Source organism: Cyprinodon tularosa, unplaced genomic scaffold, assembly GCF_016077235.1.
Source record: "Cyprinodon tularosa strain WSP-4 unplaced genomic scaffold, ASM1607723v1 ctg385, whole genome shotgun sequence".
NCBI classification, from domain to species: Eukaryota; Metazoa; Chordata; class Actinopteri; order Cyprinodontiformes; family Cyprinodontidae; genus Cyprinodon; species Cyprinodon tularosa.
This window is the reverse complement of record NW_024039102.1, coordinates 1,092,044-1,118,258: the sequence shown is the minus strand read 5'-3', so window position 1 is coordinate 1,118,258 and position 26,215 is coordinate 1,092,044. Positions and strand designations below refer to the sequence as shown.

General features: G+C 41.8%; 3 protein-coding genes across 5 annotated transcripts in view; 1 reads left to right on the top strand and 2 right to left on the bottom strand.

Moving 5' to 3' along the window:
* map1sa (microtubule-associated protein 1Sa) overlaps window positions 1-3,325 on the bottom strand; it is an 11,841-nt gene extending 8,516 nt beyond the window's left edge. The window contains exons 1-2 of the mRNA XM_038297242.1: window positions 3,145-3,325; window positions 1,289-1,390 (exon numbers count right to left, since the gene is read on the bottom strand). Coding sequence (XP_038153170.1) covers window positions 1,289-1,390; window positions 3,145-3,277 — 235 coding nt within the window. The 5' untranslated portion in view covers window positions 3,278-3,325. The remainder of the gene's footprint in view (window positions 1-1,288; window positions 1,391-3,144) is intronic.
* Window positions 2,251-11,842, top strand: trmt13 (tRNA methyltransferase 13 homolog). 3 transcript variants are annotated; one of them, XM_038297244.1, is made up of 12 exons: window positions 2,251-2,264; window positions 5,451-5,596; window positions 5,682-5,734; window positions 5,810-5,876; window positions 6,505-6,564; window positions 6,645-6,714; window positions 6,916-7,022; window positions 7,180-7,392; window positions 7,705-7,777; window positions 7,846-7,920; window positions 8,001-8,394; window positions 9,971-11,840. In XM_038297244.1, exons 2-12 carry the CDS (start codon window positions 5,486-5,488, stop codon window positions 10,146-10,148), a joined length of 1,401 nt encoding a protein of 466 aa, XP_038153172.1. In that variant the 5' UTR covers window positions 2,251-2,264; window positions 5,451-5,485; the 3' UTR covers window positions 10,149-11,840. The 3 variants fall into 3 exon arrangements, with proteins under 3 accessions (XP_038153172.1, XP_038153173.1, XP_038153174.1); XM_038297245.1 differs by lacking the exon at window positions 2,251-2,264 and adding an exon at window positions 3,111-3,344 and having other exon boundaries at window positions 8,001-8,400; window positions 9,971-10,107; XM_038297246.1 differs by lacking the exon at window positions 2,251-2,264 and adding an exon at window positions 3,160-3,344 and having other exon boundaries at window positions 9,971-11,842.
* Window positions 9,917-26,215, bottom strand: lrrc39 (leucine rich repeat containing 39). Its single transcript, XM_038297251.1, has 9 exons — window positions 26,038-26,215; window positions 19,506-19,702; window positions 18,394-18,502; window positions 18,161-18,317; window positions 17,890-18,026; window positions 12,103-12,248; window positions 11,878-12,030; window positions 10,688-10,866; window positions 9,917-10,477 (listed from the first exon to the last, which is right to left on the bottom strand). Exons 2-9 carry the CDS (start codon window positions 19,628-19,630, stop codon window positions 10,449-10,451), a joined length of 1,035 nt encoding a protein of 344 aa, XP_038153179.1. The 5' UTR covers window positions 19,631-19,702; window positions 26,038-26,215; the 3' UTR covers window positions 9,917-10,448.

Here is a 26,215-nt window from a genome sequence, read left to right as displayed (position 1 = left end):
AGCAGATTCTGAGGTTACTTTTCATTTGTGAATCTCATAAACAGGCTTCAGGATACATATGACTTTTACAAAGTGTTTAAGGATTTAGAGGACCTTTAAAGATTTATAACCACGGGTGAAAATAAGCCGGAACAGTAAGATTTAGGGGCGGTACGCAGCTCTGTCTGCTTTTTTGTGCCACTAACCTCAGCTTAGTTACCGATCTGAGAGCTTGTTGAGACAGATGTGCAATGTTTAAATCTCACACACGCTCATTCAATAGTCGTCTGATGCGCACACAACTCTCAGCTGTTCTCGGGCAGAAATCCATCTTTGCTCACGCTTAGTTCCCCGTCTGCGAACCATCGGCGCTCAACTCCGATGGTCACTCAATATGTGATTGATCAACACCTTCTGCCAAGTGTGAAAAATGCTTGTCTAGCTTTAAGTTAACTTCTTTCAGCTCACACCGTCTCCTGCACTGGTGGAGGCGATGCAAAACTTTCTTTATCTTAATCCCTAAATTGTATCCAGAATAAATATTTTCTGCTCACTGTTTATTTGGATGAAGACCCAGATGAAAAGGCACAGATCTTCTTTGAATATTTCTGTCTATATCTCCATCTACTTCCTGCTAATATCTATTCAAATAAGATGTAAATGTTTCCTTGTATTGTCATGAAAACTTTCTCTCCATTTCCTTTGAATATTTCAATTTTAAAGTTTACATATTTTCTATATTAAAGTCTGGCATGTCATGACATTATGAGACACTTGTAACAAGCCTGATATTTTTGTTACATATCAGGCTCCTATGAAGGGATTAAAAAAAAAACATAGTAGCCGTCTGTCGGGAAGATCTTTGTCAGTGAGTAGAGATGGTGCATGCTAGACGGCGGGCTCAGATAGGAGGGAGAAGAGTTGTTTCCCCCACATGACATCTTTAAGGGAATGCTTTTCGAACAGACATTTTGGGCAGACATCAGTTAATAGGTGGAGAAAGGCAGAGAAGGGTGAAGGGTTTGCTTTCATTTGGGGAGCTCATACACAGAACATCAATTATGGATAATATTGGGTCTTTAATTGCTCAGTTATTCTTCATGAAGGCATGTTTAACTATGGAATGAGCCCTGTGGACAAAACCTGTTAGTCTCAGCGTGGTTTTCTCCATTCCTAATATTCTATTTTAATCTTTATTTACATCACATTTTCATAGACGTGATATGGATGGCTCAAATAATAAGATTTCTAGATGTTTATATTCATATATCCTCTCCAGTAGGAGCTGTCGCTCAGTTGCGCTTCTCACCTCGAACATCTTCAGATAGAAAAGCCGAATGTCTCGACACAAAGAGCTTCAGCTGCTGATCCAGAACCGGAACCTCCAGATCCATCTGCCAGCAGCGCACACCTAAAAAAGAAACATCCTCTGATCATCATCATAATGAACACACTATTCTTCCCCTCTGGCACTTCATGCATAAATAAAGTGATTCTTTCACACTTAAAGGTGTGGATATGTAGAAAACTCCAAATTTGCTGCAGCCGGAAACCAACAACAAAAAAACTGATGTGTAAAACTGAATTAACATGTCTAAGCAACCGTGGTAATGGCTGTGATCCTTGTTCAATTCAGATGTTGGATTTAACAACTGGTGAAAACAATTATAGAAACCTGCTTCTTTTATGGTCTCTGCTCAGCCACGGTGTAGCTGGATTCTATGGATGAAGTTTAAACATCCCATAGAGCTGGCATGGGGATGGCTGTGAATGACATGAGCTGTCAGCTGGCTTCCTCTAATATGATTTGCTTCCAAGGAAGCCAAAAAGAGTGAGAACTAAAACCAGTACCAGCAGAACATGGTTCCTCCTGGATTCTCTCTGGTAAGTCTGAATCTGCTGATAATCTCCTCATCATCACTGAGATTTTGCCTGGATTTTATTTTCAATGCATCCTGAGCTGTAAGTAAAACATGGTGTCAAAGGGTTCATTTTTCAGGCTCACTTGTGAGGCACGACAACCTCTCAGCTGTGGGTTTGGTCAGAAGGACAGGAGAGCTTCTGGACCCAGAGACAGATCTAAGATGAGCAGCACAATCAGCCTCCCACTCTGTGGTTCAGCTGTCGCTCCTTCCCTAAAGTGATCAGCGAAACCAGAGACTCGGACGGTGACATCATCTCAGCACGAGGAAGATTTCCTCATCTGACAAGAAGTGACCTTTGACACTAGAGATAACAGAACAATCCTGAACAGGTGTGGAGCGACAGAAACACGCCTTGGGAAGGTAGGCAAAGCCAAACAGCTTGAAATCATCAACAGAACTCGTCCCTTAAAGCCTGACCAGAACCGTTTGCACGGAGTGAGCCATCGCTGCTTCTTCCAATCTCTGACCAATAAGTCGTTTCCTGCACAAACAGGAAGGTGGTGTGTAGAAACAGGACTTCCTCTTTCTGTTCAGGGGCAACAGAACTTAGGTTCTGCAGAGAAGCTTGGAATCACAGTGATCATGAAGGGTTCAGTAGTAAAATGATCTAAAGGTAACCTGTACAGAACCACAACCCAAAACATCCTGGATACCTGCTTGTTTTAGGTTCTACAGGTTCAGTCAGTACAACCTGATGGACAGCTGAGAGTCCAGCTGCTCTGATGTGGTTCAGCTTGATCCGGATTAGATCCATTTTACCAAAACACTTTTTTGTTAATTGTCTTCAAAACTGTGGGTCATTTGTCTCTAATTATTTCTGCTCAACTTGAATTAGTTTAGTCCACGTGATACATGCACTTTTTTATCATGTCAGCAGTTAGTTTATGTGTGTAGCATATTAGCACCGAAGCTAATTCCTCTACTTGTAAAGCACTGCTGGAAATGAAGCAGTCTTTATCTGTTTATCACCCTGAGAGGCTAACATATAGTACAGGAAGCCAGCATGCTAACATGGATAGCATTCAGTCTGAGCCCCAAAAGTCCTCCTTCGGTGGTTTAAAACATGTCAAGTATTTAATTCACTTTGCTTCTAACCTAACTTAGATTTGTTTAATAAAACCAAGCCGAATTCATCCGGGTATCCGCGCAGGACCACCAGAAGTCGCATGCTTTTATTTTGAAAGGGCGACAGACTTCCCGCCCTACGATTCGGTTCTTCAGTCCAGCGGGACCGGCTCACCTGATTCTATTTGCCGCAGTACCAGCTCCAGCAGCCCGCTGGGCTGCAGCGCCCCAACGACCACAAGCACCGAGTGATCCGCAGCCGCTGCGGGCCGAGACGAACCGGGACCGCCGCCCAACTGCGCCGCCATCGCACAGACTTCTGGATGGCTACGTCATTCCGCACGCGTACGCTCAGCTCCGCCCAAGCAGCTAACGGTAGGGGCGGGAAGAGCAGGGTTCTTGGTAGCCAATCAGAGACAGGGAAACTGAAGCGCTGTCCAATCAAAGGGCAGATGGGTTGAAGGAGACGCAGATCATCAAAATCAGAAGAAAAAGTTAATGAAAATGTATAAACTATATAACCTGCTTCTTTTTGGGAAGGACTCCCTTAATATTTATGTGGTTCGAGCTCTCCCCTTTTCTAAAAAAAAAAAAGGAAAGTTTTGCTCCTTAAATACTGATTGCATTGACCCACCTATTTCTCTTTGTTATGAATACATGTTATTTGGCTTCATCAAGTTTCATTCTGCAAAGGTAAATGATGTTATGTGATTAATGTCATGTATTTATTCAAATAACATATCGATACAATACCAAGTAAATACAGGGTCGATATCGATACGATACTTTTTACATTTAAACTTGATGGATCATGGAGCTGCTGACCTTTCAGTGTTTTTGTGATTTTTATTTTACTGTTACAGTTGAATAATAATATATTATTAATGTAATATTTTGTTTTCTTTTCCTAATCCACCTCTTATATTTTTCAATATTTATGTAATTTTGTTTGTGTTGTGTGCACTTGCTTTTTGCTTTAATTCTTTAAGTGTCCCCGTTGTGGGATAAATAAAGGATTAGTTAATGTTGGCCCACTTAGATAACATGTTTAAAGACTGGTGAATCTGCTGCAGTTTGTGCGTGCAGGAGAGAATAAAAAGTATCGATCTTGTTAATCAAATATTGTTCAATATCAATACCAGCTTTAGTATCAATAGTATTGACCCAAGGATCGATCCGCCCACCTCTAATATTAACAAATACTGTTACAATAAACAAAAATGTTTCCTCCAATTCTGAAAATAAAGTCAATCAATATATTAAGACTATTAAAGGGTTCACTAATGTATAAGCTATTAAAACTCTTGATTTACGTGATCTCTTCAATGTCTTTGTGTAATTTAGGATTCTGGAATCCTGTCTTTGAATACATGGAGCCTCCTGGTGGTTCTTGTTTTGTGTTTGATCACTTTGTACTGCTTTATTTTCCCAATTAAAGTTTGAAAAACCGACAAATGTTTAGACCCAGTTATCAAACACTTTATGTAAAAATTGTTTTTCACTAATGACTTTACGCAGAAAGACAGACAAATATCTTTCAATCTTTTTGCAGCAGGATCGAAGGACAGAGATATACCTGTTATTGTATGTAATTGAGTATAAAATACCGGTAGATACATTTTTTTTCTCTCTAGAAAGCGTTTCCGCTTTAATTTGAATTCCATTCAGTTTATTTATATAGTGCCAATTCACAACACATGTCAACTCAAGGCACTTTACAGTTCACCAGGTCAGACAGTCAAATTGATTCAAAGTTTTCTATCTAAGGAAAACCAGTTGAATGTATCGACTCATTGACTCAAAGGCAATCCCTCATGCTAAGCATGCTTGTAGCGACAGTGGAGAGGAAAGACTCCCTTTTAACAGGAAGAAACTTCCAGCAGAACCAGACTCAGTGTGAGCAGCCATCTGCTGAGGCCGACTGGGGTTCAAGGGGACAGAAGCAGAGAAACAAAAAGCAGCTGTTGAAGGCGGCCCAGGAAACACACAGCCAAGGAAACGACCTGTGAGCCAGCTCCCATGTCAGAGCATGAATAGAGCACATCCAGTTAGTCACGGTCAAAGAAACAGGACTACACTGGAAAACAGCCCAATCTCAAGCATCTATAAACAAGGGTGTGGATGGCAGCAGCACCGGTTGTACCTAAATGAGCTCAACAAGAAGCCAAAGTTAGACAGTAGAGTAATTGTTTTTAAACTTACCATGTTAAAAACTTAAGCAACTATATTTTCACAAAAACTTGAGACTTGGGACATATGTTCATATCTACAACATAATAATATCTTTTTATTACCCCAGTTCCACAATCTAGAAGTAAAGACTACACGATGTGCGGATTTAGAAAACAGTTTTAATGTGAAGGTCCTTAATTACAGAGTACTAATGGGGAAGCTGCGCAAAACTTTACTGCGCAATAATATGATCACGTTTTTCAGACGTTTTGCCTACAGTGCGCCAGATAGAACTCTCTTTTCCTACAGCCCATCGAGCCCCTGAACGCCTCAGCGTGACCAATATGGCGGCGCCCCAGTCCGGCACATGCAACTTCTTCGTCCAGAAAAAGAACCGTTTCTGTAAGATGGTGACCGGGAGAGGGAAACGCTTCTGCGGGGAGCACGCGACCATGGTAAGGCCACAGCAGCCCCGCCCCCACCGGTGAAGCTGTGGATGGAGGATCGATGTTCCTGATCAGGATGTTTTTACTGTTCTAGGAGGAGGGGAGCGCTGGGAGCAGGAGGATCGCGTGTCCTCTTGACCCAAAACAGTGAGTCTTTACTGATCAGCCAGCTGATGCTGCGGACCGATCCGGATTATTTACTAATATCTGTTCTTGTTTCAGCACCGTGGCTGAAGACAAGCTGGAGAAACACCTAAAGAAATGCAACTCTAGAGACAGACCCAAACCGGTGAGACACAGACATCTCCATCCATCCATCAGGGGCGGAGCTAGATGGGGGGGCAGGGGTCTCTAATACAGATGGTGGCAGCTGTAATACTCTCAAGTGGAATATTGATTAAAAAATTTAATGTATTACTTACTTTTTTCATGTTTTCATAATTTCTTGACAACAAAAACACAGTGGTTAATTTTGCACATCAATATAGTAACATTAAATATGATAAATACAGAATTAATGCTCTTTTCAGAACTCGATTTTGTGTTATATGGGGTAAAGAGAAAATGATGTGAAACTCATCTAGGAGTCTTCAGTAACTATTTGAATAAAAACATATTAAATAATCAATTTATTAGTACTTGTAAACATCAATTTTATGCAGATTGATTATTGGTACAAGTAGGTCAGTAATGACAATGGAAAATATTTGCGCTCCAGAACTTATAACTGAAAGGATTTTATCCACTATACCTATTATCTAGAAAGCACAGATGTTTAAATATATGTGTCTATTTGTTAGCAAAGGCTGTAGGAAAGTATATTCCATCCATCCATCCATCCATCCATCCATCCATCCATCCATCCATCCATCCATCCCTTCCTTCTTCCTTCCCTATTGAGTGTTGTTGTTTTGCAGGTTTATTATGTGGAGAACATCAATGCAGGTCAGGCTGATGGAGACCAGGAGCTTCCACAGGTAAGAACCCTGCCTGCCTCCGGACATGATGAAGATGAGGATGATGATGACAGTGGTGATGATGATGACCTGTGTGTCAGGTGACTCTATCTGAGCTCAGCAGAGCAGCGTTGGAGTCTCTGGTGGAAAAACTAAAGAAAGCTGTTGAAGGTGAGTCTCTGCTCCTCTGAGTTCATTGTTACCTAGGTAACCACCTCTTCATCTGGTTCTTACACCTGTGCAGGTTTAGGTATAATCTGGCGACCAGTCAGAATCCTAGAACACTGAAGGTGAAGACCTTCAGAGGATAAAGTGTGTCCAGCTTCTGATTGGTCAGATTTCAAACCTAGTTTTGTGTTTTTGTTGCTGCAGGTCTGCAGAGTGATGTGGAGGAGAGAACCCTGTCCCATCCCATCCTCCAGGAAGAACTTGTTAACCCAAAGAACGGAGACTCCGCCCACAAACACCTGAAGCAGCAGGTGAGGACAAACACCGACTGCAGGTCAAATGAACAGCTAAAAAGTCAACCAATTCATCACGCTTTACAACTGGGATTCACCTGCAGTCAGTTTCCTTAACAGGTGAGGAGGCGGAGCCTGGACTGCTCTACCTGTCTGACCCTACCCTTGTGTTCAGGCCTCTATCTTAGGTCACCTGCAGGAACTGGGGCTACTCAGAAGGGGGCGCTGCTTCGTGGAGTTCGGAGCGGGTCGAGGAAAATTGTCCCACTGGATTCACAGGGCCCTGAAGAACCCAGAACCCTGTCCAGACCAGAACACTGCCAAGGATCCAGGGTCCTGTGAGGATCTTCAGCTGCTGCTGGTGGAGCGGTCCAGCACCCGGTTCAAGGTAAAACTTCAGAAGATCTGTTTTTTTAGGGATCAGACCCTCAGACACCAAGATCAGCTCAGACATTTCCAGAGGTTTCATGTTCAGGGTCTGTCGGGTTTTAGCTATCCTGTATTAAAGCTTTTAACACCAGACCGAACTTTTAAACCATTAGAACCGTGGCTCGGTTATAGGGCTGGTGGTTTGATTCTGAATTGCTCAACATGGAACTTTTCAAAGAGCAGAACCACAGAGGACTGGGTCTGTGAGGAGCCAAATCCAGATCATATCCTTCTCCCCTCTGAACTGAGGTGTGGGATTTATCTTTTCCAGGTGGATGGGAAGAATCAGGATGAGGGCGTGCCATTTGAGAGGCTGCAGGTGGATATTCAGCACTTGGATCTGAGTAAGAACCCAACATGTGGATCTTTAATTGGTGTGAAGGATAGAATCTGATCCGACTCTTGTTTTTAGGTAAAGTTCCTCTGCTGAGGAAGAAGGAGCTCCCATTGGTTGGAGTTGGGAAGCATCTCTGTGGAGCAGCGACAGGTGAGAACCCTACAGACTGATTGGCAACTGCAGCACCGTCTCAGTTCTTCCATTAAGGTTCTGGTTCTGTTCGGTTCCAGATCTGGCTCTCCGGTGCTTATTGGAAAAACCCAGAAACGGTGAGGATCCTGAACCTCCTCCAAAACGTCTGAAAGGGCCCAGAACAGAGGATGACGCGGAGCCAGACCCACCTACCTCACATTCGGGGCCTGGTACCGGTCTGGGTCCGGTGCTGGGCCTGGCGGTGGCGCTGTGCTGCCACCATCGATGTGAGTGGCGTCACTACGTGGGTCAGAACTTTTTCCTAAAGAGGGGACTCGGACCCGAGGAGTTCTCCGCCTTCTGCCGGATGTCCAGCTGGGCCACATGTGGGATCAGACCGGCCAATCAGAACTGCCCTTCAGATGATCCAACCAATCAGAGGGGAGAGGAGGAGGAACACGAAGCAGCAGAGGAGGAGCAAACAGCGAGCGGGTAAATGTTTGAGCACGTCTCAGTAGTTATAGTAGTTAAAACTGATTGCCCGTTGGTAGAATGAAGTTGAAGTGAAGCCAACGGCCGCCATATTGGTACTCCCTAGTTACACAATATGTAAACAGTATGTGCGCTACAGCATTGAACAACGATGATGTTCTCACTTTCAGGGGACTTAAGATTTTTAAAAGAAAGATAAATTTATCACTTGGACACACCTGCTGTTTCACAGCATCAATAGATTATTTTAACTTATACCGGTAATAAAAATACAAAAGAAAAGGGGAACATCACATTGCACAGTCATTATGAAGTCAAAGAAAGTCTCTAAATGTAATACAAATCCATATTATACAAATCCAACACAATAAATTAATGTGTTAATGGAGCATAATAATACAGATGTGCCAAAAGCGCTAAATTGATGATGTAAATGTATTGATTCATTGATTTGTAAGGGTAATTACAAAATTTTTTTTTTTTATCAATGTGACATGCAAAATATTTCTGCACATGACACATGAGATTTATTTATATATATGGGTCAAATGTTTGAGTTGTTCTTCCCCTAAAAAAAAACATACAATATATTACATAACTTTTTCAAATGAGAAATGCAACAAACACTTCAAAAACGACAGTCATCTGCTTAATAAAGATCTACTACAGTGACATTTCACAGTGAATTACTTTCTATTTACTCTAATTTCTATTTTCTAACGTTAGACACGATGTCAATGGCTAACTCTGTCAATATATTGCCACACTAATGTTACGCTACATACTATACTACAGCATACATCGGCGTATATAAGGATTTTCTTGGTTAGCACATCCACTGACTATGAAATTACCTGTGAAACTTCTTCCCACAGCCAATGCTACATAGGTAGGCTTTTTTACTGCGCGTCTCAGTGGGAGTGGGGAGTACCAAGATGGTGGCCATGGCTTTTCTTTTCTTGTGCAATCGGCAGTCCAGTGAATAAATAGCGATCAGTGGTCCAACCTCAGAGGAGTTTGAGGATTGGTGAACTGAAAGATGTGATGCAAATGGGCTCTTTAAAGGAAGCAGCCCCTAAATAAGTTGCTTTCACGTGACGTCACAGAGCATCCACTGCTTTGCCGATTGTGGAAAAAAGTGTGTTTAGTGTTTACGGCTGCTCCAGTTGTTCTAGCAGAGTAAAGGCTTACTATTGAAAGCCTTTACTCTGCCCTAATATAGACTGGATCAGGTTCTTAGGCTGTCTGACCCTTTTGGTAACGTTGAGTCAGTAGACTGGGCTCCAACGGTCCAATGAGCTTTCACACCTTAGTGAAGACCAGATGATAATTATTGTGGGCCATGATCTGTAGATTTGGATTTTTTTAGATGAGGGACAGAAATCCAGAACCTTTCCTGGACATATTTGTTCCTGAATCAGAAAAAATAAAACCTGAAACAAGATTCCTAGTAGAACGTGTGATAAGTAAGCAGGCCCAGTTCTGGTTCTGATGGATGGAAACATTTGTTAAAGACAACGAGTTTCTTGGATTAATCCAAAGATTTATTGACAGTGATGAGTCTGTGGTTCTGTAGGTTTTGGACAGCAGCTGAGCGGGAGCAGCTGGGTCGTCTCTGCAAAGTTCTGATTGACAGCGGCAGGCGGGACTTCCTGAGGACCCAAGGATTCAGCAGCAAACTGACCCGCTACGTAGATCCGGCAGTGACTCTGGAGAACGTCTTACTGACAGCAGTACCCTCCTCCTCCTCCTGATGTTCTGCTGGTCTGAGGTTCAGATGGGCCGGTTCTAAATGCTTATTGGACCCTGCCGTTGAAATAAGGGGATCAGACTTTACATAAAAACTTGTTTAATTGAAGGGGAACTCTTCCTCAGCTACATTTCTTTAAATCATTTTCTATTAAAGACGTTTCAGGTCTTTGCTGCGTATCTCTTGATCCAAACTGTGTTTTGGTTCTTATCCAGTGAATCGGTTGATGAATTTGCTGGATTTTTATAGATTAGCTTCTGTAGAGCCCAGAAGAAGCAGGGATTCCAGAACCGATGAGTGTTGGTTATCTATCAGCTGAATCCTCATCGTTCTCTGAAAGGTTGAGAACAGAAACCCGTCAGAAGCTCTGACAGAAACCACAGGTCCGGTTAATACCAGGTTAGTCTGTCCAGCCGGTGTAGAGATGAAGGTTAGAATAGGATGAAATGGTGTCATTATTCCTGTTAGTGGGTCAGGTTAACGACCCGGTGGCAGCAGCGATCCGGTTATGTTGGTTAGACTCCAGAGCTGGGCGGTACTAACGGTTGACGCAGTGCATGTTGAGCACAGCGTAGGATCTCTTCCGCGCCTCCTGGATGTACATCTGCATGAACTCCCGTCCAAACATCTCCCTGTCGTCCTCGTCCTCTCCGTCCTCGGCCGCCTTCCTCGGAGGCAGGGTCACATCCATGGTCAGAGGGTTGTCTCTGAAATTTACAAACCTGGAGCAGAAAAAAATGGAACAGAAATCAGTCAACAGCAACATCAAGACATGCAACACCTTCTGACCACAGAGACCCGCCAGAGACGGAGAAAGAGCTGCACTTTAGACCGACTGGTTCAAATTATTAAGGAAGTCAGGATGGATGTAATTCTCACAAATGGGCACACAAGGAAAAAATTACTCCTACAAGCAGTTTTATTTAAATAGTGCATGTAAACTAAACTATTCTCTCAGCGCATTTTAAATGTTACGCGTATAGATGTTGCACACATGCGTCCATGCTCCTTCTCTGTACCCATAGCCTCTGTTTCTGTGTGAAACAGACTTGGAAGGCTAAAATATTTGTCATTCATAGAGTTTAACTTTGTAACTTGCATATGTACTTATATTATACCACATTGTATTTCTCTTTTATTAGTATTGTCTCATTTTTTACTGTTTTTTTATGTATTCAACCATATTTTATGCCTTGTAAAGCTTTTAATTTTCTCTCTAAACAACAGTCCACCTCGTAAGACCAGTTTGTTTTTTTTATTGGTAAGGGAGTGTATCAACATAATTTTTTTCTCTTTATGTGTAACAAAATTATTGTTAAGGACACCATACCGAGAAAGTGTTAAACTCAGGGTGGATACCACATGATCAGGTGGATAGTAGCAAAGAATAAGATTTGTTCTCCTCTATTTAGAGGTAACTTAAATTGTAATAGATGCAAAGTTCAAAATAAGAAAAGTGATGACTGGGGAGAAATAGACCATCTGATTGGCTATTTTACAGGAAATCCCGCCTATTTAGACAGTGCTGTCTTCTTCCTGGGTGTGGTGAAAGTTTGCAAAGCTTCACCAGACTAATTGTTAATGTTAATTAACCAGATGTGACACTTTGTGTTAGACTTTAAGCAACTGACTAAATAACTTTTTTTAGTGTAAGGATGCTACTTCCAACACTAGTTGGACAGATTGACCTAATCCTCTGTGGACTGGCCTGAGGTCAGACAGGACAGCAGTACCTGAGGTTGGTCATGTCCTCCATCAGTGACGGGATGTCTCTTAACCTGTTGCAGCTGAGGACCAGCGTGTCCAAACTTGCCATCCTGCTGATGCTTTCTGGGAGTTTTTCCAGCTCGTTCCTCTGCAGCCAAAGCGTGTGCAGCTTCTCCATCCTAAGCACATGTCCAGCCATTAATGGGCTGTGGGTGGAATGGGCGGAGTTAATGTGTTTCTCCATCACGTACCTGTAGATGTCGTCAGGTAATAGCTGCAGGCGGTTTCCTCCCATGTCCAGCCACTCCAGACCCGGCATGGCGACCACACAGTCCGGGAAGAAGAGGAAGTCGTTCATGGATAAATCCAAGTGCTGAAGCCTCTTAAGGTTCCTCAGCTGGAGTTCAGAGACCAACAGAACCCAGGTCACCTGGACCAGAACTAGATATACAAGTTCAGGTTCACAGAAATGTGATAAAACCTTCACTTGTTTAAAACCTGGCCTGAACGACCGACTGATTACCACTGGAATTATACCTGGTCTGGACTTTAACCTGGTCTAACTCATTCCAGAGGTCTGTTTCACAAAGCAGGTTTACTAAAAACTAAGTTTTGATGCCCTAAAAGTAATCTTCAAACAGGAAATCCCATTCAATATACAGGTGCTGGTCATAAAATTAGAATATCATGAAAAAGTAGATTGATTTCAGTAATTCCATTTAAAAAGTGAAACTTGTATATTATATTCATACATTACATACAAACTCATATATTTCAGATGTTTATTTTGTTTAATTTTGATGATTACAAATGACAACAAATGAAAATCTCAAATTCATCATATCAGAAAATTAGAATATTGTGAAAAGGTTCAAAATTGATGGCCCCTGGTGCCACACTCTAATCAGCTAATTAACTCAAACCACCTGCAAAAGCCTTTAAATGGTCTTTCAGTCTAGTTCTATAGGCTACACAATCATGGGGAAGACTGCTGACTTGACAGTTGTCCAAAAGACGACCATCGACACCTTGCACAAGGAGGGCAAGACACAAAAGGTCATCGCTAAAGAGGCTGGCTGTTCACAGAGCTCAGTGTCCAAGCACATTAATAGAGAGGCGAAGGGAAGGAAAAGATGTGGTCGAAAAAAGTGTACAAGCAAGAGAGATAACCGCACCCTGGAGAGGATTGTGAAACAAAACCCATTCAAAAATGTGGGGGAGATTCACAAAGAGTGGACTGCAGCTGGAGTGAGTGCTTCAAGAACCACCACACACAGACGTATGAAAGACATGGGTTTCTGCTGTCGCATTCCTTGTGTCAAGCCACTCTTGAACCACAGACAGCGTCAGAAGCGTCTTGCCTGGGCTAAAGAGAAACAGGACTGGACTGCTGGTGAGTGGTCCAAAGTCATGTTCTCTGATGAAAGTAAATTTTGCATTTCCTTTGGAAATCAAGGTCCCAGAGTCTGGAGGAAAAGAAGAGAGGCACTTCATCCACGTTGCTTGAAGTCCAGTGTAAAGTTTCCACAGTCAGTGATGGTTTGGGGTGCCATGTCATCTGCTGGTGTTGGTCCATTGTGTTTTCTGAGGTCCAGGGTCAACGCAGCCACATACCAGGAAGTTTTAGAGCACTTCATGCTTCCTGCAGCTGACCAACTTTTTGGAGATGCAGATTTCATTTTCCAGCAGGACTTGGCACCTGCACACAGTGCCAAAGCTACCAGTACCTGGTTGAAGGACCATGGTATCCCTGTTCTTAATTGGCCAGCAAACTCTCCTGACCTTAACCCCATAGAAAATATATGGAGTATTGTGAAGAAGAAGATGCAATACACCAGACCCAACAATTCAGAAGAGCTAAAAGCCACTATTAGAGCAACCTGGGCTATCATAACACCTGAGCAGTGCCACAGACTGATCGACTCCATGCCACGCCGCATTGCTGCAGTAATACAGGCCAAAGGAGGCCCAACTAAATACTGAGTGCTGTACATGCTCATACTTTTCATGTTCATACTTTTCAGTTGGCCAACATTTCTATAAATCCTTTGTTTTTATTGGTCTTCAGTAATATTCTAATTTTCTGATATGATGAATTTGAGATTTTCATTTGTTGTCATTTGTAATCATCAAAATTAAACAAAATAAACATCTGAAATATATGAGTTTGTATGTAATGTATGAATATAATATACAAGTTTCACTTTTTAAATGGAATTACTGAAATCAATCTACTTTTTCATGATATTCTAATTTTATGACCAGCACCTGTAGACATTGTCTTATTGGAAGTAACACCTACAACTATTATTACACGAGATGAAAAATATCTTTTGAATAAATTATTAACCAGCTACTCTAAAATGTATAACAATCAGATGACTCAAACCTGAGCCTCCTTTATACAATATATGGATTCGGAAGGTCTGGGATATATACCAAATGGAACAGATAACATATTCTCTGAGACTACAAATACTTACAGGTAAAAGCCAGTAAATTAGAATATTTTGAAAAACTTGATTTATTTCAGTAATTGTATTCAAAAGGTGTAACTTGTACATTATATTTATTCATTGCACACAGACTGATGCATTCAAATGTTTAATTCATTTAATTTTGATGATTTGAAGTGGCAACAAATGAAAATCCAAAATTCCGTGTGTCACAAAATTAGAATATTGTGTAAGGGTTAAATTTTGAAGACACCTGGTGCCACAAACTAATCAGCTGATTAACTCAAAACACCTACAAAGGGCTTTAAATGGTCTCTCAGTCCAGTTCTGAAGCCTACACAAACATGGGGAAGACTTCAGATTTGACAGTTGTCCAAAAGACGACCATCGACACGTTGCACAAGGAGGGAAAGACACAAAAGGTTATTGCTGAAGAGGCTGGCTGTTCTCAGAGCTCTGTGTCCAAACACATTAATAGAGAGGCGAAGGGAAGGAAAAACTGTGGTCAGAAAAAGTGTACAAGCGATAGGGATCACCGCGCCCTAGTCAAGATTGTGAAAAAAACCCATTCAAAAATGTGGGGGAGATTCACAAGGAGTGGACAGCTGCTGGAGTCAGTGCTTCAAGATCCACCACCAAGAGACGCTTGAAAGTCATGGGTTTCAACTGCCTCATACCTCGTGTCAAGCCACTGTTGACCAAGAAACAGCGCGAAAAGCGTCTTACCTGGGCTAAGGAAAAAAAGAGCTGGACTGCTGGTGAGTGGTCCAAAGTCATGTTTTCTGACGAAAGCAAATTTTGCATTTCCTTTGGAAATCGAGGTCCCAGAGTCTGGAGGAAGACAGGAGAGGCACAGGATCCACGTTGCCTGAAGTCTAGTGTAAAGTTTCCACCATCAGTGATGGTTTGGGGTGCCATGTCATCTGCTGGTGTCGGTCCACTCTGTTTCCTGAGATCCAGGGTCAACGCAGCCGTCTACCAGCAAGTTTTAGAGCACTTCATGCTTCCTGCTGCTGACCTGCTCTGTGGAGATGGAGATTTCAGGTTCCAACAGGACTTGGCGCCTGCACACAGCTCAAAATCTACCCGTGCCTGGTTTACGGACCATGGTATTTCTGTTCTAAATTGGCAAGCCAACTCCCCTGACCTTAGCCCCATAGAAAATCTGTGGGGTATTGTGAAAAGGAAGATGCAGAATGCCAGACCCAAAAACACAGAAGAGTTGAAGGCCACTATCAGAGCAACCTGGGCTCTCATAACACCTGAGCAGTGCCAGAAACTCATCGACTCCATGCCACGCCGCATTAATGCAGTAATTGAGGCAAAAAGAAGCTCCAACCAAGTATTGAGTATTGTACATGCTTATTATTTTCATTTTCATACTTTTCAGTTGGCCAACATTTCTAAAAAAAATCCCTTTTTTGTTTTAGCCTTAAGTAATATTCTCATTTTGTGACACACGGAATTTTGGATTTTCATTTGTTGCCACTTCAAATCATCAAAATTAAATGAAATAAACATTTGAATGCATCAGTCTGTGTGCAATGAATAAATATAATGTACAAGTTACACCTTTTGAATGCAATTACTGAAATAAATCAAGTTTTTCAAAATGTTCTAATTTATTGGCTTTTACCTGTATATTCACTAAATGTTGGAAACCTGTCGTACCACTAATAATGCAATGACATTTATTATTTTTCCCCAACTTTCAAAGTCTGGAACTTTTACCTTTCATACTCTTGAAATCACTCTGTTGTTTGTGTTTTGTTTTTTATGTTTAAAAGTGTAAAAAATACACATGTACATTCGTACCACACTGTATTATTTCGGAAAAAATAATGAAAAAATTTGTTCAAAAAAAAAACAACAAAGTTTTCTAAACCTGAAATAAGGGAAACTCTGATATTTCCGTTTCACAAAAAAAAGTTTACTCAACCTCTGTTACCATAGTAACATTCTCCATAGGGCTAACCTGGTTGGAAGCAGGTTTCCCTCAATAAACCTCTGTCTCCACCCTCCTCACAGCCAATTACATCATTTTATTTCCTGATTTAATCACCAGAGTTCTGTTGTAGTTTGGTGCAAACAATAAAATCATTCACTAGGTCGTTAGTAACATTAGGAGTTAGAAATAAAAACACAGCTTGCCTTTTTAACGAGGATCCAATTAAAGAATAAGTGGCATTAATTCACAGAATAATTAAATATTTATAGGGAGAGGGTTTTCAGACCGCCTTTAGAGGCCATTTCTTATTCAGTTATCTTATTGAGTGCTATAGTTTCCCTCACAATCCATCACATACATCCACGACTTTATCCATCTTCGCATTAGGCAGCATTACACAGACTTACTTAACAGGTACTTATAAGTGATATCCGTGAGAGAACATTGATGTGCGATAACAGCATCTTATCAAGCCAATGCAAAAAACATCAGAGAGCCACTTATTTACCAAGTAATGGAAGACTGAAATAAAATGAGGAACCCCATGAGATGATGCACAGATTCTACCTGTTTGAACAAGTTTGTTATACCTCATCTTCACCTTCTGACAGGTGTGCTTCTCTCCAGTAAGATTTCACTTAAAAATAATCATTGATCCACTACCATTCAACCAGTTAACTAGTTCCTCCCCAATGTTAGAATCATTATGACAGCTTAAGGCAGGCCGTTCAGATATGTATTATTTTGTCTGGATAAGTATTTTACTATCTGAAATATATATTTTTTTCTTGTCAAAAGAAAGTTTTTAAATGAAATGACATTCATCACATCAAGAATAAACATTCCGGTTGTCTTGAAATTAATTTCAGCTCTCCATATTCCTATTGTTATTGGTCAGCATTTGTATTATTTTGATTAGAAAGAGACATTTCAGATATCATAAATACATAATCAGTCAAGCTGAGAAATGGGAAAATGGCCACTTAAAATGTGTAAAGATTTCTAGGTATATAAAAGTTACTATCAAAAAAAACTATTTATTTTTTTTTCTTTTACTTTCTGAAATTCAGTTTTTGCTTCAAAAATGTAATTTAGAACCTCTATTATTACAGTTCAGACTAGGAGTGTGATTTTGACCAGGAAGAATCCTATTGTAGTGATCTAAAATGGAACAACACAGAGCAAAGTGCTTTTTATTTAAATGTTAAAACTGCCTGCCATAAAACACTTTGTATAAACTAATGCATTAACTCGAATATTAATCATCTCCTTCACCATCTTCCTCTCCTTTGTAGCTGTAGTGCTGTTGCTCTGTTTTAATTTTTACATTAAAATCTCTTATTACAGTGGTGTGAAATTGGCCCTTACTGTTGCCATAGTGAATCGTCGAATCGAGGCTCCAATGATAATGGCTTATCATACTTGTTACGCACGTGTTCAACTCTGAGTGGCTCTACTTTGAGCGATTGCCTTAATTCATAGCTGCTTTTTTGAAATAGAAAAGTTGGGAGTTTCCAACCTAGATCAAATCAGAGTTCAGGATTTGAGTCTGAGTTTGTTGAATATGCTTTGTGAAGTGGGCCTCTGGTCTGGACCAAAACCCTGGTCTAACTCATGCCTGGTCTGAATCTCACCTGGTCTGGAAGCTCGTTGAGGTCCCGGTTCATAGCCAGTTCTAGTCTCTCCAGACTCTCACATCCACTCAGTTCTTCAGGGACGAACTGGATTCTGTTGTAGCTCAGCAGCAGTTCTCTGAGCCGGGTCAATTTACCTGGAACCAGAGAAGTCTGTTTAAAATGAGGCTGACTTTACCTACCATCAGATCATCTGCCCCATTATTCAAATGCTTTATGCCTGGTTTAGTTTACAAAGTAGAGGCTTATTCAGGTGTGTGATGGTACCCACCAATCTGTTTCGGGATCTCTGTGACTGCATTACGGGACAGATCCAGAACCAGAAGGTTCTGAAAGCTTGAGATATAATTAGGAATCTTTAGCAGGCCAGTCCTGTGGATCTGCCACTCCTGGACCTGAATGAATTGGACCAGGCATGCTGGCAAGCTCTGGGAGAATGATAGACAGGTCAACAGGTTGTTCTGGATCAGGAAAAAAAAATGGTTCCATTGCTGTTTGGGATACCTTCCACTCCTCTTGTTCAATGCGGAGAACCAGTCTTCCATCTTCTGTCTGCAGCTTTTCCTTCAGCCGAGCCAGAATCGCCCGGTCCTCCCAGACCCGGACGCCGAGTCTGGCCCAGAAAGTTTAAATGAAGTTAAAATCAGTTAGACCAGAACCTGCTAGGGAGATCTTAGACTAGTTTTCAAGGAACTTCTTATTTCAGCTGACGTCTTGCACAGCCTTATACGCGCAGTGATGAGAACAGAAAGCAGGAGGCAGTTTAATGGACCGCTTCTCAATATACAGGTAAGCTGCTGCTAAGACGGTTGGACGGAAAATAGTGTTTTTTGACAAGCATTACAAAATTACAATAACTACTAAACACTGATAAACTTTTTTTTTCTCTAATCGTCTTCATCCATTAACTTATATCTTAGATTTCTACATCAAAAATAGGAATTAAAGGTATAGTAAATGTGTATTTATTAAAATAACAACCAGTGGACCATGAAACATTAACATAATTTCAATATGCAAAGAAGAAGAGAGGCAGGATGATTTCTATAATGTACAAGGAGAAGCAAAAGTGCTGTTTAATAAAAGAAGTACTCTATTAAACTATTTTTTGTATGAAGTTACAAAGGAAAAAACAGAAATAAAAAAAATTATAGGATGATAACGTTAACTTCAACTTTTTATATCCCAGAGAAAAATACATATTCTATATATTATACTACATTGAGGTACTGGCAGTTGACGGAGCGACTGGGCCAGAGCGGCTCAGAGAGTACATCGACTATATGGAGTGGAACGCCATTAGACTTCTCCCCTCATCCTCTCCATTTACCCCTGCTGGTGGTGCAATGCAGTGTGAGAGACGACCAAATCAGCAAGCCAGAACACACCGTCTACTTTAGCCTCACTCACCTTTATCAGTAGTTCAGATTGGAAAGATTATGTTTGACTGAATAACATGTTACCATGACAACAAATTGAAACTGCTTTCTGCCTGCCTATATCTGGATTTCCCAGACAGTAAAACAAGCAAATCTGTGCAGCCTACAGTTTCATCCAGATCCCAGTCAGGGTTACAATATAGATTAAAGTAATAGAGAAAGTGGGTGGGGTCTTACCTGCCTGTGGTCCCGCCCCTGGATTTCTGCCTCCTCTGCTCCTCCTCCTCCTTAACTCTCTTGATTCGCGTCTCCCACAGAGCTTTGATGGAGCTCACCGAGCTGCAGACCACCGCACCCGCCATGACAGCCAGATGATGTCACAGGTGGGGCAACCTTTGACCTCTGAGCTGCAGGCTCATTCCCCTCTGAGGATCCTAGACGACATGATCATAGTCATCGGTACTTGGTTATGAACAGTACGAATGCAGCAAATCAGAGCCATTAACTCCTGTTCCTTTACTTCTCATGGGGTCAACAGTAAATACTCTAACATGGGTAGAAAAGAACCTCTGGACTGCTGTGCAGAGATCTCAGATGACACTTGTCAAATTGGGACTGCAGATTTTTTAAATAAAGGACTACAAATAAACACAAGTTATATATATGTAGGAAATGGCTACATATGAGTAATTTCTATATTATAAAACCCAATATATATGAAGGTGTATACATCAGCATGGTGCACACAGAGTACAGTGAAGAACTAAATTATTTTGTTAATTTCCATGAGATGGGCTGTGATTATTGGTCATCTCAGACAAAGCATTCTTGGTGTGGATGCTAAGCGGCAGTTGCAAGCTAAAGGAACCATTATAGGAAGCATACAGGCCCCTTTCACCACCTCCTTCCTCACTGCCAGCATTGTTTAGAGCAAACTTATAATGACGAATGCTCAGGCATGTTTTGGCCTTGGCTAATGAGTGCTTACTTTCAGATCAAGCCCCAAAAAGACAGCTGCCACTAATGAGGTTATCAGCAGGTAAGTTGTAAAGATGACGCTAATTACCTGATAGCGGGTGAATAAATAATCTGGAGCTTTAAATGTTGAGATGATTACACCCAAAACTGTTTACTAAAGCTAAGAAGGATGGGTGAAGAGAGAAGCTGCAGCTCTGGGAAAGTTTACTAATTAAATATGCAGCTGGAGAGGATACCTGCAGTCTCTCTTATAAAGGTTGTGCATGCACAAAATGGGGACGGAAACTTGTGTACGCTGCTTTGCTTTGCAAACTTGGCATTAAAATCGGCTGTCCTCGATGCCAACTTCGACCCATGCATGGGTGGTACGCACATTTTGGAGGCAGGGAAAGCAAGCAACACAGACGGTGAGGTGGGGACATAATTCAGATTGCATCATAAATCCTCTCAATTCATTTCACTTCATATTAAATTGTAATTATAGATCAACTTTATCGGATCCCAAGCTGGAGTGATATATGCTGCTACTGCTGAGCCATAACGATTCATGAGGACCTGTCGCATAAAGAAAAAGTTTGTAAGTTGCTAAAAGTATAAATCAAAGTGCTCAGATCATTTCTCACCATCAAATTCCTCCAAAAAGTGAGTGGTACCACAGATCAAGACATAAATGTGTCAGAGTGAGACACATTCACTTGTATTGCTGTAAACTTTTAAATCCCGTTGCAAAGCCCGCATGTAAAGGTGAAGGATGGATGCTTTGGCTCTGATGGAAGATGCTGAAAATGGGAGAATTGGGAGGGAACACATTTTCAAGAATCACCAGGATTTCCTGGCCCATGATGATGACTGGCTTATGAGCCTATTAAACTCCCTGGATATACATGTACTGAACTTGGTCCAAAATGTGGTCAGTGCGCACAACTTGAATGTAGATAAAAATGGAAGGCTAGCTGGTTGCATGGGTCAAAGGAAACACAATTACATATGGATAACCAGCACTCAGTGGTAAGATTTGATTTATATCTATACATTGTAGGTATATGTCAATCATTTATGTAATATGGGTGAGGAAGGGATGTAGCTTCATGCTGCAATCTGTTTATTAAAGATACAAAATAATCCACACATCTATAGAGAGATTACAATGTTAATGTAGGTAACAATGTTTCCTGAAGAGCAACTATCCTCCTGACCATTCCAAAAAAATACAATCATAGTTACTCTAAATAGCCTCTTCTGACATTAGTCCATCCATTGATCTGCCTCTATTAAGTCAACTCAACCAGCTAGTTATTGCTAGCTGCGAAATCAGGCAGCCATGGACTGAAAGGGGTGAGGAGGTCCAACGGCTGATGCTGATTAGCTGATTGATTCAGTTGTAAAAAGTCATTATGAAATAAATAGGGCCAACATCATTATGGAATAAAAACTGTTAACAATAATAATTGATTATTATTGTCCTTATATATTATCCTTTATTGATCTCACATTGCAGAAATTAACTCTCTGCATTTAACCCATTCCCTTAGGAAGCAGTGGGCTGCCATCGTGGGGCGCCCAGGGAGCAGTGTGGGGTTAAGGGCCTTGCACCCAGAGTGGCAGTCTATGGGAGAGGGGCTCAAACTCAGAACCTCAGTATTCCAAGCTCTATGCCCTAAATAAAATGACACAACAATCATTTCTATAATTGGGAACAAATAATGTAAAAACATATTTTTTATTACATATATTTCATAAGATGAAAATTCTAAATTCTGCTTTTTTCATAATTTCATCGTCACATTATATATTTATGTAGTATTTGATCAAGTATTTATTTCATAATGTTCATTTTTTTAAAATTATTACTTTATTATCAGCATTTGTGTTCCATAGATCAGGGGAATTGAGCCCTGGTCCTCAGGGCCCACTGACCTGCTTGTCTCTCTGCTTTAGCACATCTGAATCAGATGATTGCATTTCCTCCTCAGCAAGTTCCAAGGGCTGAAGAGGGATGTTAATCATCCATTTATTTAAATCAAGTGTGTGGGGGAGCCCTAAAACATGCTGGACCTTAGGTGACTGTCATATGAGCCAATCTCCATAGATCAGGGGTCTCCAACCCTGGTCATTAAGATCTACTGTCTTGCTGGTTTTAGAGGGATCCTTGCTCCAACACAGCTGATGCACATTGATGGTTCGTTACCAGGCCTGTGACAAATGACGGGGCATGCTGTAGAGATAATTTATTCATTTGAATTACCGGTAGCTGCTAGAGCTGGGATGCATCTCAGATCTACAGGACAGTACGGTAGATCTTGTGTATTCCAGGACCCAAAGCATTTCTCTTGGATCAGAGTGCTGAGTTGGGTCCAATAATGGGAAACTGACCCACAAAACCCACAGCATCCAGGAGGTCAGTGCAAAACTGTAATCTAAAAATAAAATAAAAAGAAAGGGTAGCTGGGAGCACAGTTTAAAAATAATATAATTAAATATAAATGGCCAGAATTGTTTATGTATTAAACTATTAAATGAGTCTTATATTTAAAATATAATTGTATGCATATATAGAGTATATATATTTAAATGATTGAATATCAATGTATCTTCATAATGCAGTCATTTTAATAAAGATCAAAGAGTACACAGCATTTAAATCTTACAGACGGCACAGTGTGCTGTTTATCAGCCTTTGTCTTTCATTCATTTCCGATGTGAACTATTCTGGGTTCTTGGCTAACAGCTCCAGTGCAAATTCCCACACAGGTGTTAAACATAAACAATTAACTCTGTGCTTGAAGCCACTTTTTGGACCAAAACGATTCTGTAAAATTCTCCATTAATCTGAGATATCACAGCCAGCACTTAGTGCAGGACTACCTACCATCTTGAACGTTCTTGTTAATATGATCACTCCATTTAAGACTCTTTCTCCCTCATAATTCTTCCATTTGTTTGTTGCCACTAGTGAAGCAAGCAAACATATTTATCCAACTTCCCATCTAGCTCACCAACACACCTGTTTGTGGCTCTATCTTCCTAGTGGTTGCCATTGGTAACCATTCAAAAACTGATCAGGCTCATTTCAATATATAATGCCATTCACGAGGTGCTTTGCATCAACCATTCATCACAATGAACAGTGGCAGCCTTGATCTCAATCCTTTAGGTACAGCTGGGATTTATAAAGGAAAAAACACCTGATTTTGTTTGTGGGCCTGATTTGTAAATCTGAATTTACAACTATGCCATTTGTGGGATGTTTCTACACTTTTAGTATGGATCCTTTGCTATGTTTATAAATGAGACCCAAGGTCTGTTTCCATGCACTTGCTCAAAAAGTTCCAACTTATCCTGAATGCTGCAGAAACTGCTGATTTTAGAGACTTTGAATGGTTCAAACTGGGGCTGATCAGGTACTGTCCTGCAGAGCTGCCCTCTTGCATCCCTGATTCAACACACTGGAACTCTCCAAAAGGATCATTAAGTTCCCCAGAGGCCAGAGTCAATCATCTGGTTCATGTATGATGGACAAGGGGCGTGCACATAAAAGCTTTAGGATGAAAACTCTGGAGGATTGGACCAGAGCAGCCCTGCTTCTATTTCTAATTCCCTTTTTTTTAAAGCTACAGTGTGTAATAATTACAGGGATATACAGTCAGAAATGTAATTATGTATAATGTATTATACATATCTATGTTATTAATCATCATCTACGAGCTCAGCCTCTTAACCTTAATATTTGCGTTGCCTTAGAATTCGTTATTTATAATTACATAGGAGCGGGTCTCGCAGCCATGGAGGCAGACATCTTTGCGCTACGGCAGCGCAGAGCCAACAAACTAGCGATTGCGAGATCGCCCATTACGCTCGAAAGTAACTACGGCAAGTTGAGAGAGATGAACTGAGACGGTACTGAACAATAGTTGCCAGTATTATGCCTGAGAATACTATCTGTAAAATTATCTATGTAAACAAACCTCATCACTTGAGAAGGTAGGTGATGCGGTCGTCGTGGAAGACATTTTGTCCCGTAACGCTCGCCGTACTGTTGGGGGGGAGAAGCGGTGGGGGGGAGCTGTTCATGTTGCTGCGGTCTGCAGCTGAAAATTACACACTGTAGCTTTAATGCAATGGTCAGCTGGATATATCATCTGCCCATTAGCTCCCCTGCTGGCAAAACTGCATTAATGCAGATATTTATTTTTTTTTACAGTAAACCAACTTCAGATGGTCACCATCAGCAGACCGACTTCAGATGGTCGCCATCAGCAGACCGACTTCAGATGGTCGCCATCAGCAGACCGACTTCAGATGGTCGCCATCAGCAGACCGACTTCAGATGGTCACCATCAGCAGACCAACTTCAGATGGTCACCATCAGCAGACCAACTTCAGATGGTCACCATCAGCAGACCAACTTCAGATGGTCACCGTCAGCAGACCAACTTCAGAGGGTCACCATCAGCAGACCAACTTGAGATGGTCACCATCAGCAGACCAACTTGAGATGGTCACCATCAGCAGACCGACTTCAGATGGTCACCATCAGCAGACCAACTTGAGATGGTCGCCATCAGCAGACCGACTTCAGATGGTCGCCATCAGCAGACCGACTTCAGATGGTCACCATCAGCAGACCAACTTGAGATGGTCGCCATCAGCAGACCGACTTCAGATGGTCGCCATCAGCAGACAGACTTCAGATGGTCACCATCAGCAGACCGACTTCAGATGGTCGCCATCAGCAGACCGACTTCAGATGGTCGCCATCAGCAGACCGACTTCAGATGGTCACCATCAGCAGACCAACTTCAGATGGTCACCATCAGCAGACCAACTTCAGATGGTCACCATCAGCAGACCAACTTCAGATGGTCACCGTCAGCAGACCAACTTCAGAGGGTCACCATCAGCAGACCAACTTGAGATGGTCACCATCAGCAGACCAACTTGAGATGGTCACCATCAGCAGACCAACTTGAGATGGTCGCCATCAGCAGACCAACTTGAGATGGTCACCATCAGGAGACCAACTTGAGATGGTCGCCATCAGCAGACCAACTTGAGATGGTCGCCATCAGGAGACCAACTTGAGATGGTCACCATCAGCAGACCAACTTGAGATGGTCACCATCAGGAGACCAACTTGAGATGGTCACCATCAGCAGACCAACTTGAGATGGTCGCCATCAGCAGACCAACTTGAGATGGTCGCCATCAGGAGACCAACTTCAGATGGTCGCCATCAGGAGACCAACTTCAGATGGTCGCCATCAGGAGACCAACTTCAGAAGATCGCCATCAGCAGACCAACTTCAGATGGTCGCCATCAGGAGACCAACTTCAGAAGATCGCCATCAGCAGACCAACTTCAGATGGTCGCCATCAGCAGACCAACTTCAGAAGATCGCCATCAGCAGACCAACTTCAGATGGTCGCCATCAGCAGACCAACTTCAGATGGTCGCCATCAGGAGACCAACTTCAGATGTTCGCCATCAGGAGACCAACTTCAGATGGTCGCCATCAGGAGACCAACTTCAGATGGTCGCCATCAGGAGACCAACTTCAGATGGTCGCCATCAGGAGACCAACTTCAGAAGATCGCCATCAGCAGACCAACTTCAGAAACAGAATCAGGAGTTAAACCAAACCTACAAATATTCAAACTGTTCGAAACGTCTGACCCACATTTGAACAGCACCTCTGGGACCAGCAGCCTGTCTGTTCCTCCATAGTCCCACAGTTTGCCACTTTCAGAACCCGGAAAATGAGTGATCTTCTGGTTCTATGTCTTTCCTCACCTTGGAGCCCTGCAGCCGTCCTCCATGCTGCTGTAAGCTGACCTCAGATCTGCTGGCTAATTTTAGCTCCACATGACCCTGCTGAGAGTCAGCTGACCTGGTGCTGGTTCTAGCAGCATGGAAGCAGCTGTGCAAACACTTCCTGGTTCACTTGATGTTTCCAACTGAAGAAACAGGA

Coding starts and splice junctions, on each gene's coding strand:
- trmt13 (XM_038297246.1), top strand. CDS start 3,293: ATGGCTACGTCATTCCGCACGCGTACGCTCAGCTCCGCCCAAGCAGCT. Junction 6,565..6,644: donor GAGACCAGGAGCTTCCACAG/GTAAGAACCCTG, acceptor CCTGTGTGTCAG/GTGACTCTATCTGAGCTCAG. Junction 7,023..7,179: donor ACAAACACCTGAAGCAGCAG/GTGAGGACAAAC, acceptor CCTTGTGTTCAG/GCCTCTATCTTAGGTCACCT.
- lrrc39 (XM_038297251.1), bottom strand. CDS start 19,630: ATGGCGGGTGCGGTGGTCTGCAGCTCGGTGAGCTCCATCAAAGCTCTG. Junction 18,503..19,505: donor AGGGGCGGGACCACAGGCAG/GTAAGACCCCAC, acceptor TTTCTGGGCCAG/ACTCGGCGTCCGGGTCTGGG. Junction 12,031..12,102: donor TTACCTGACGACATCTACAG/GTACGTGATGGA, acceptor ACATGTGCTTAG/GATGGAGAAGCTGCACACGC.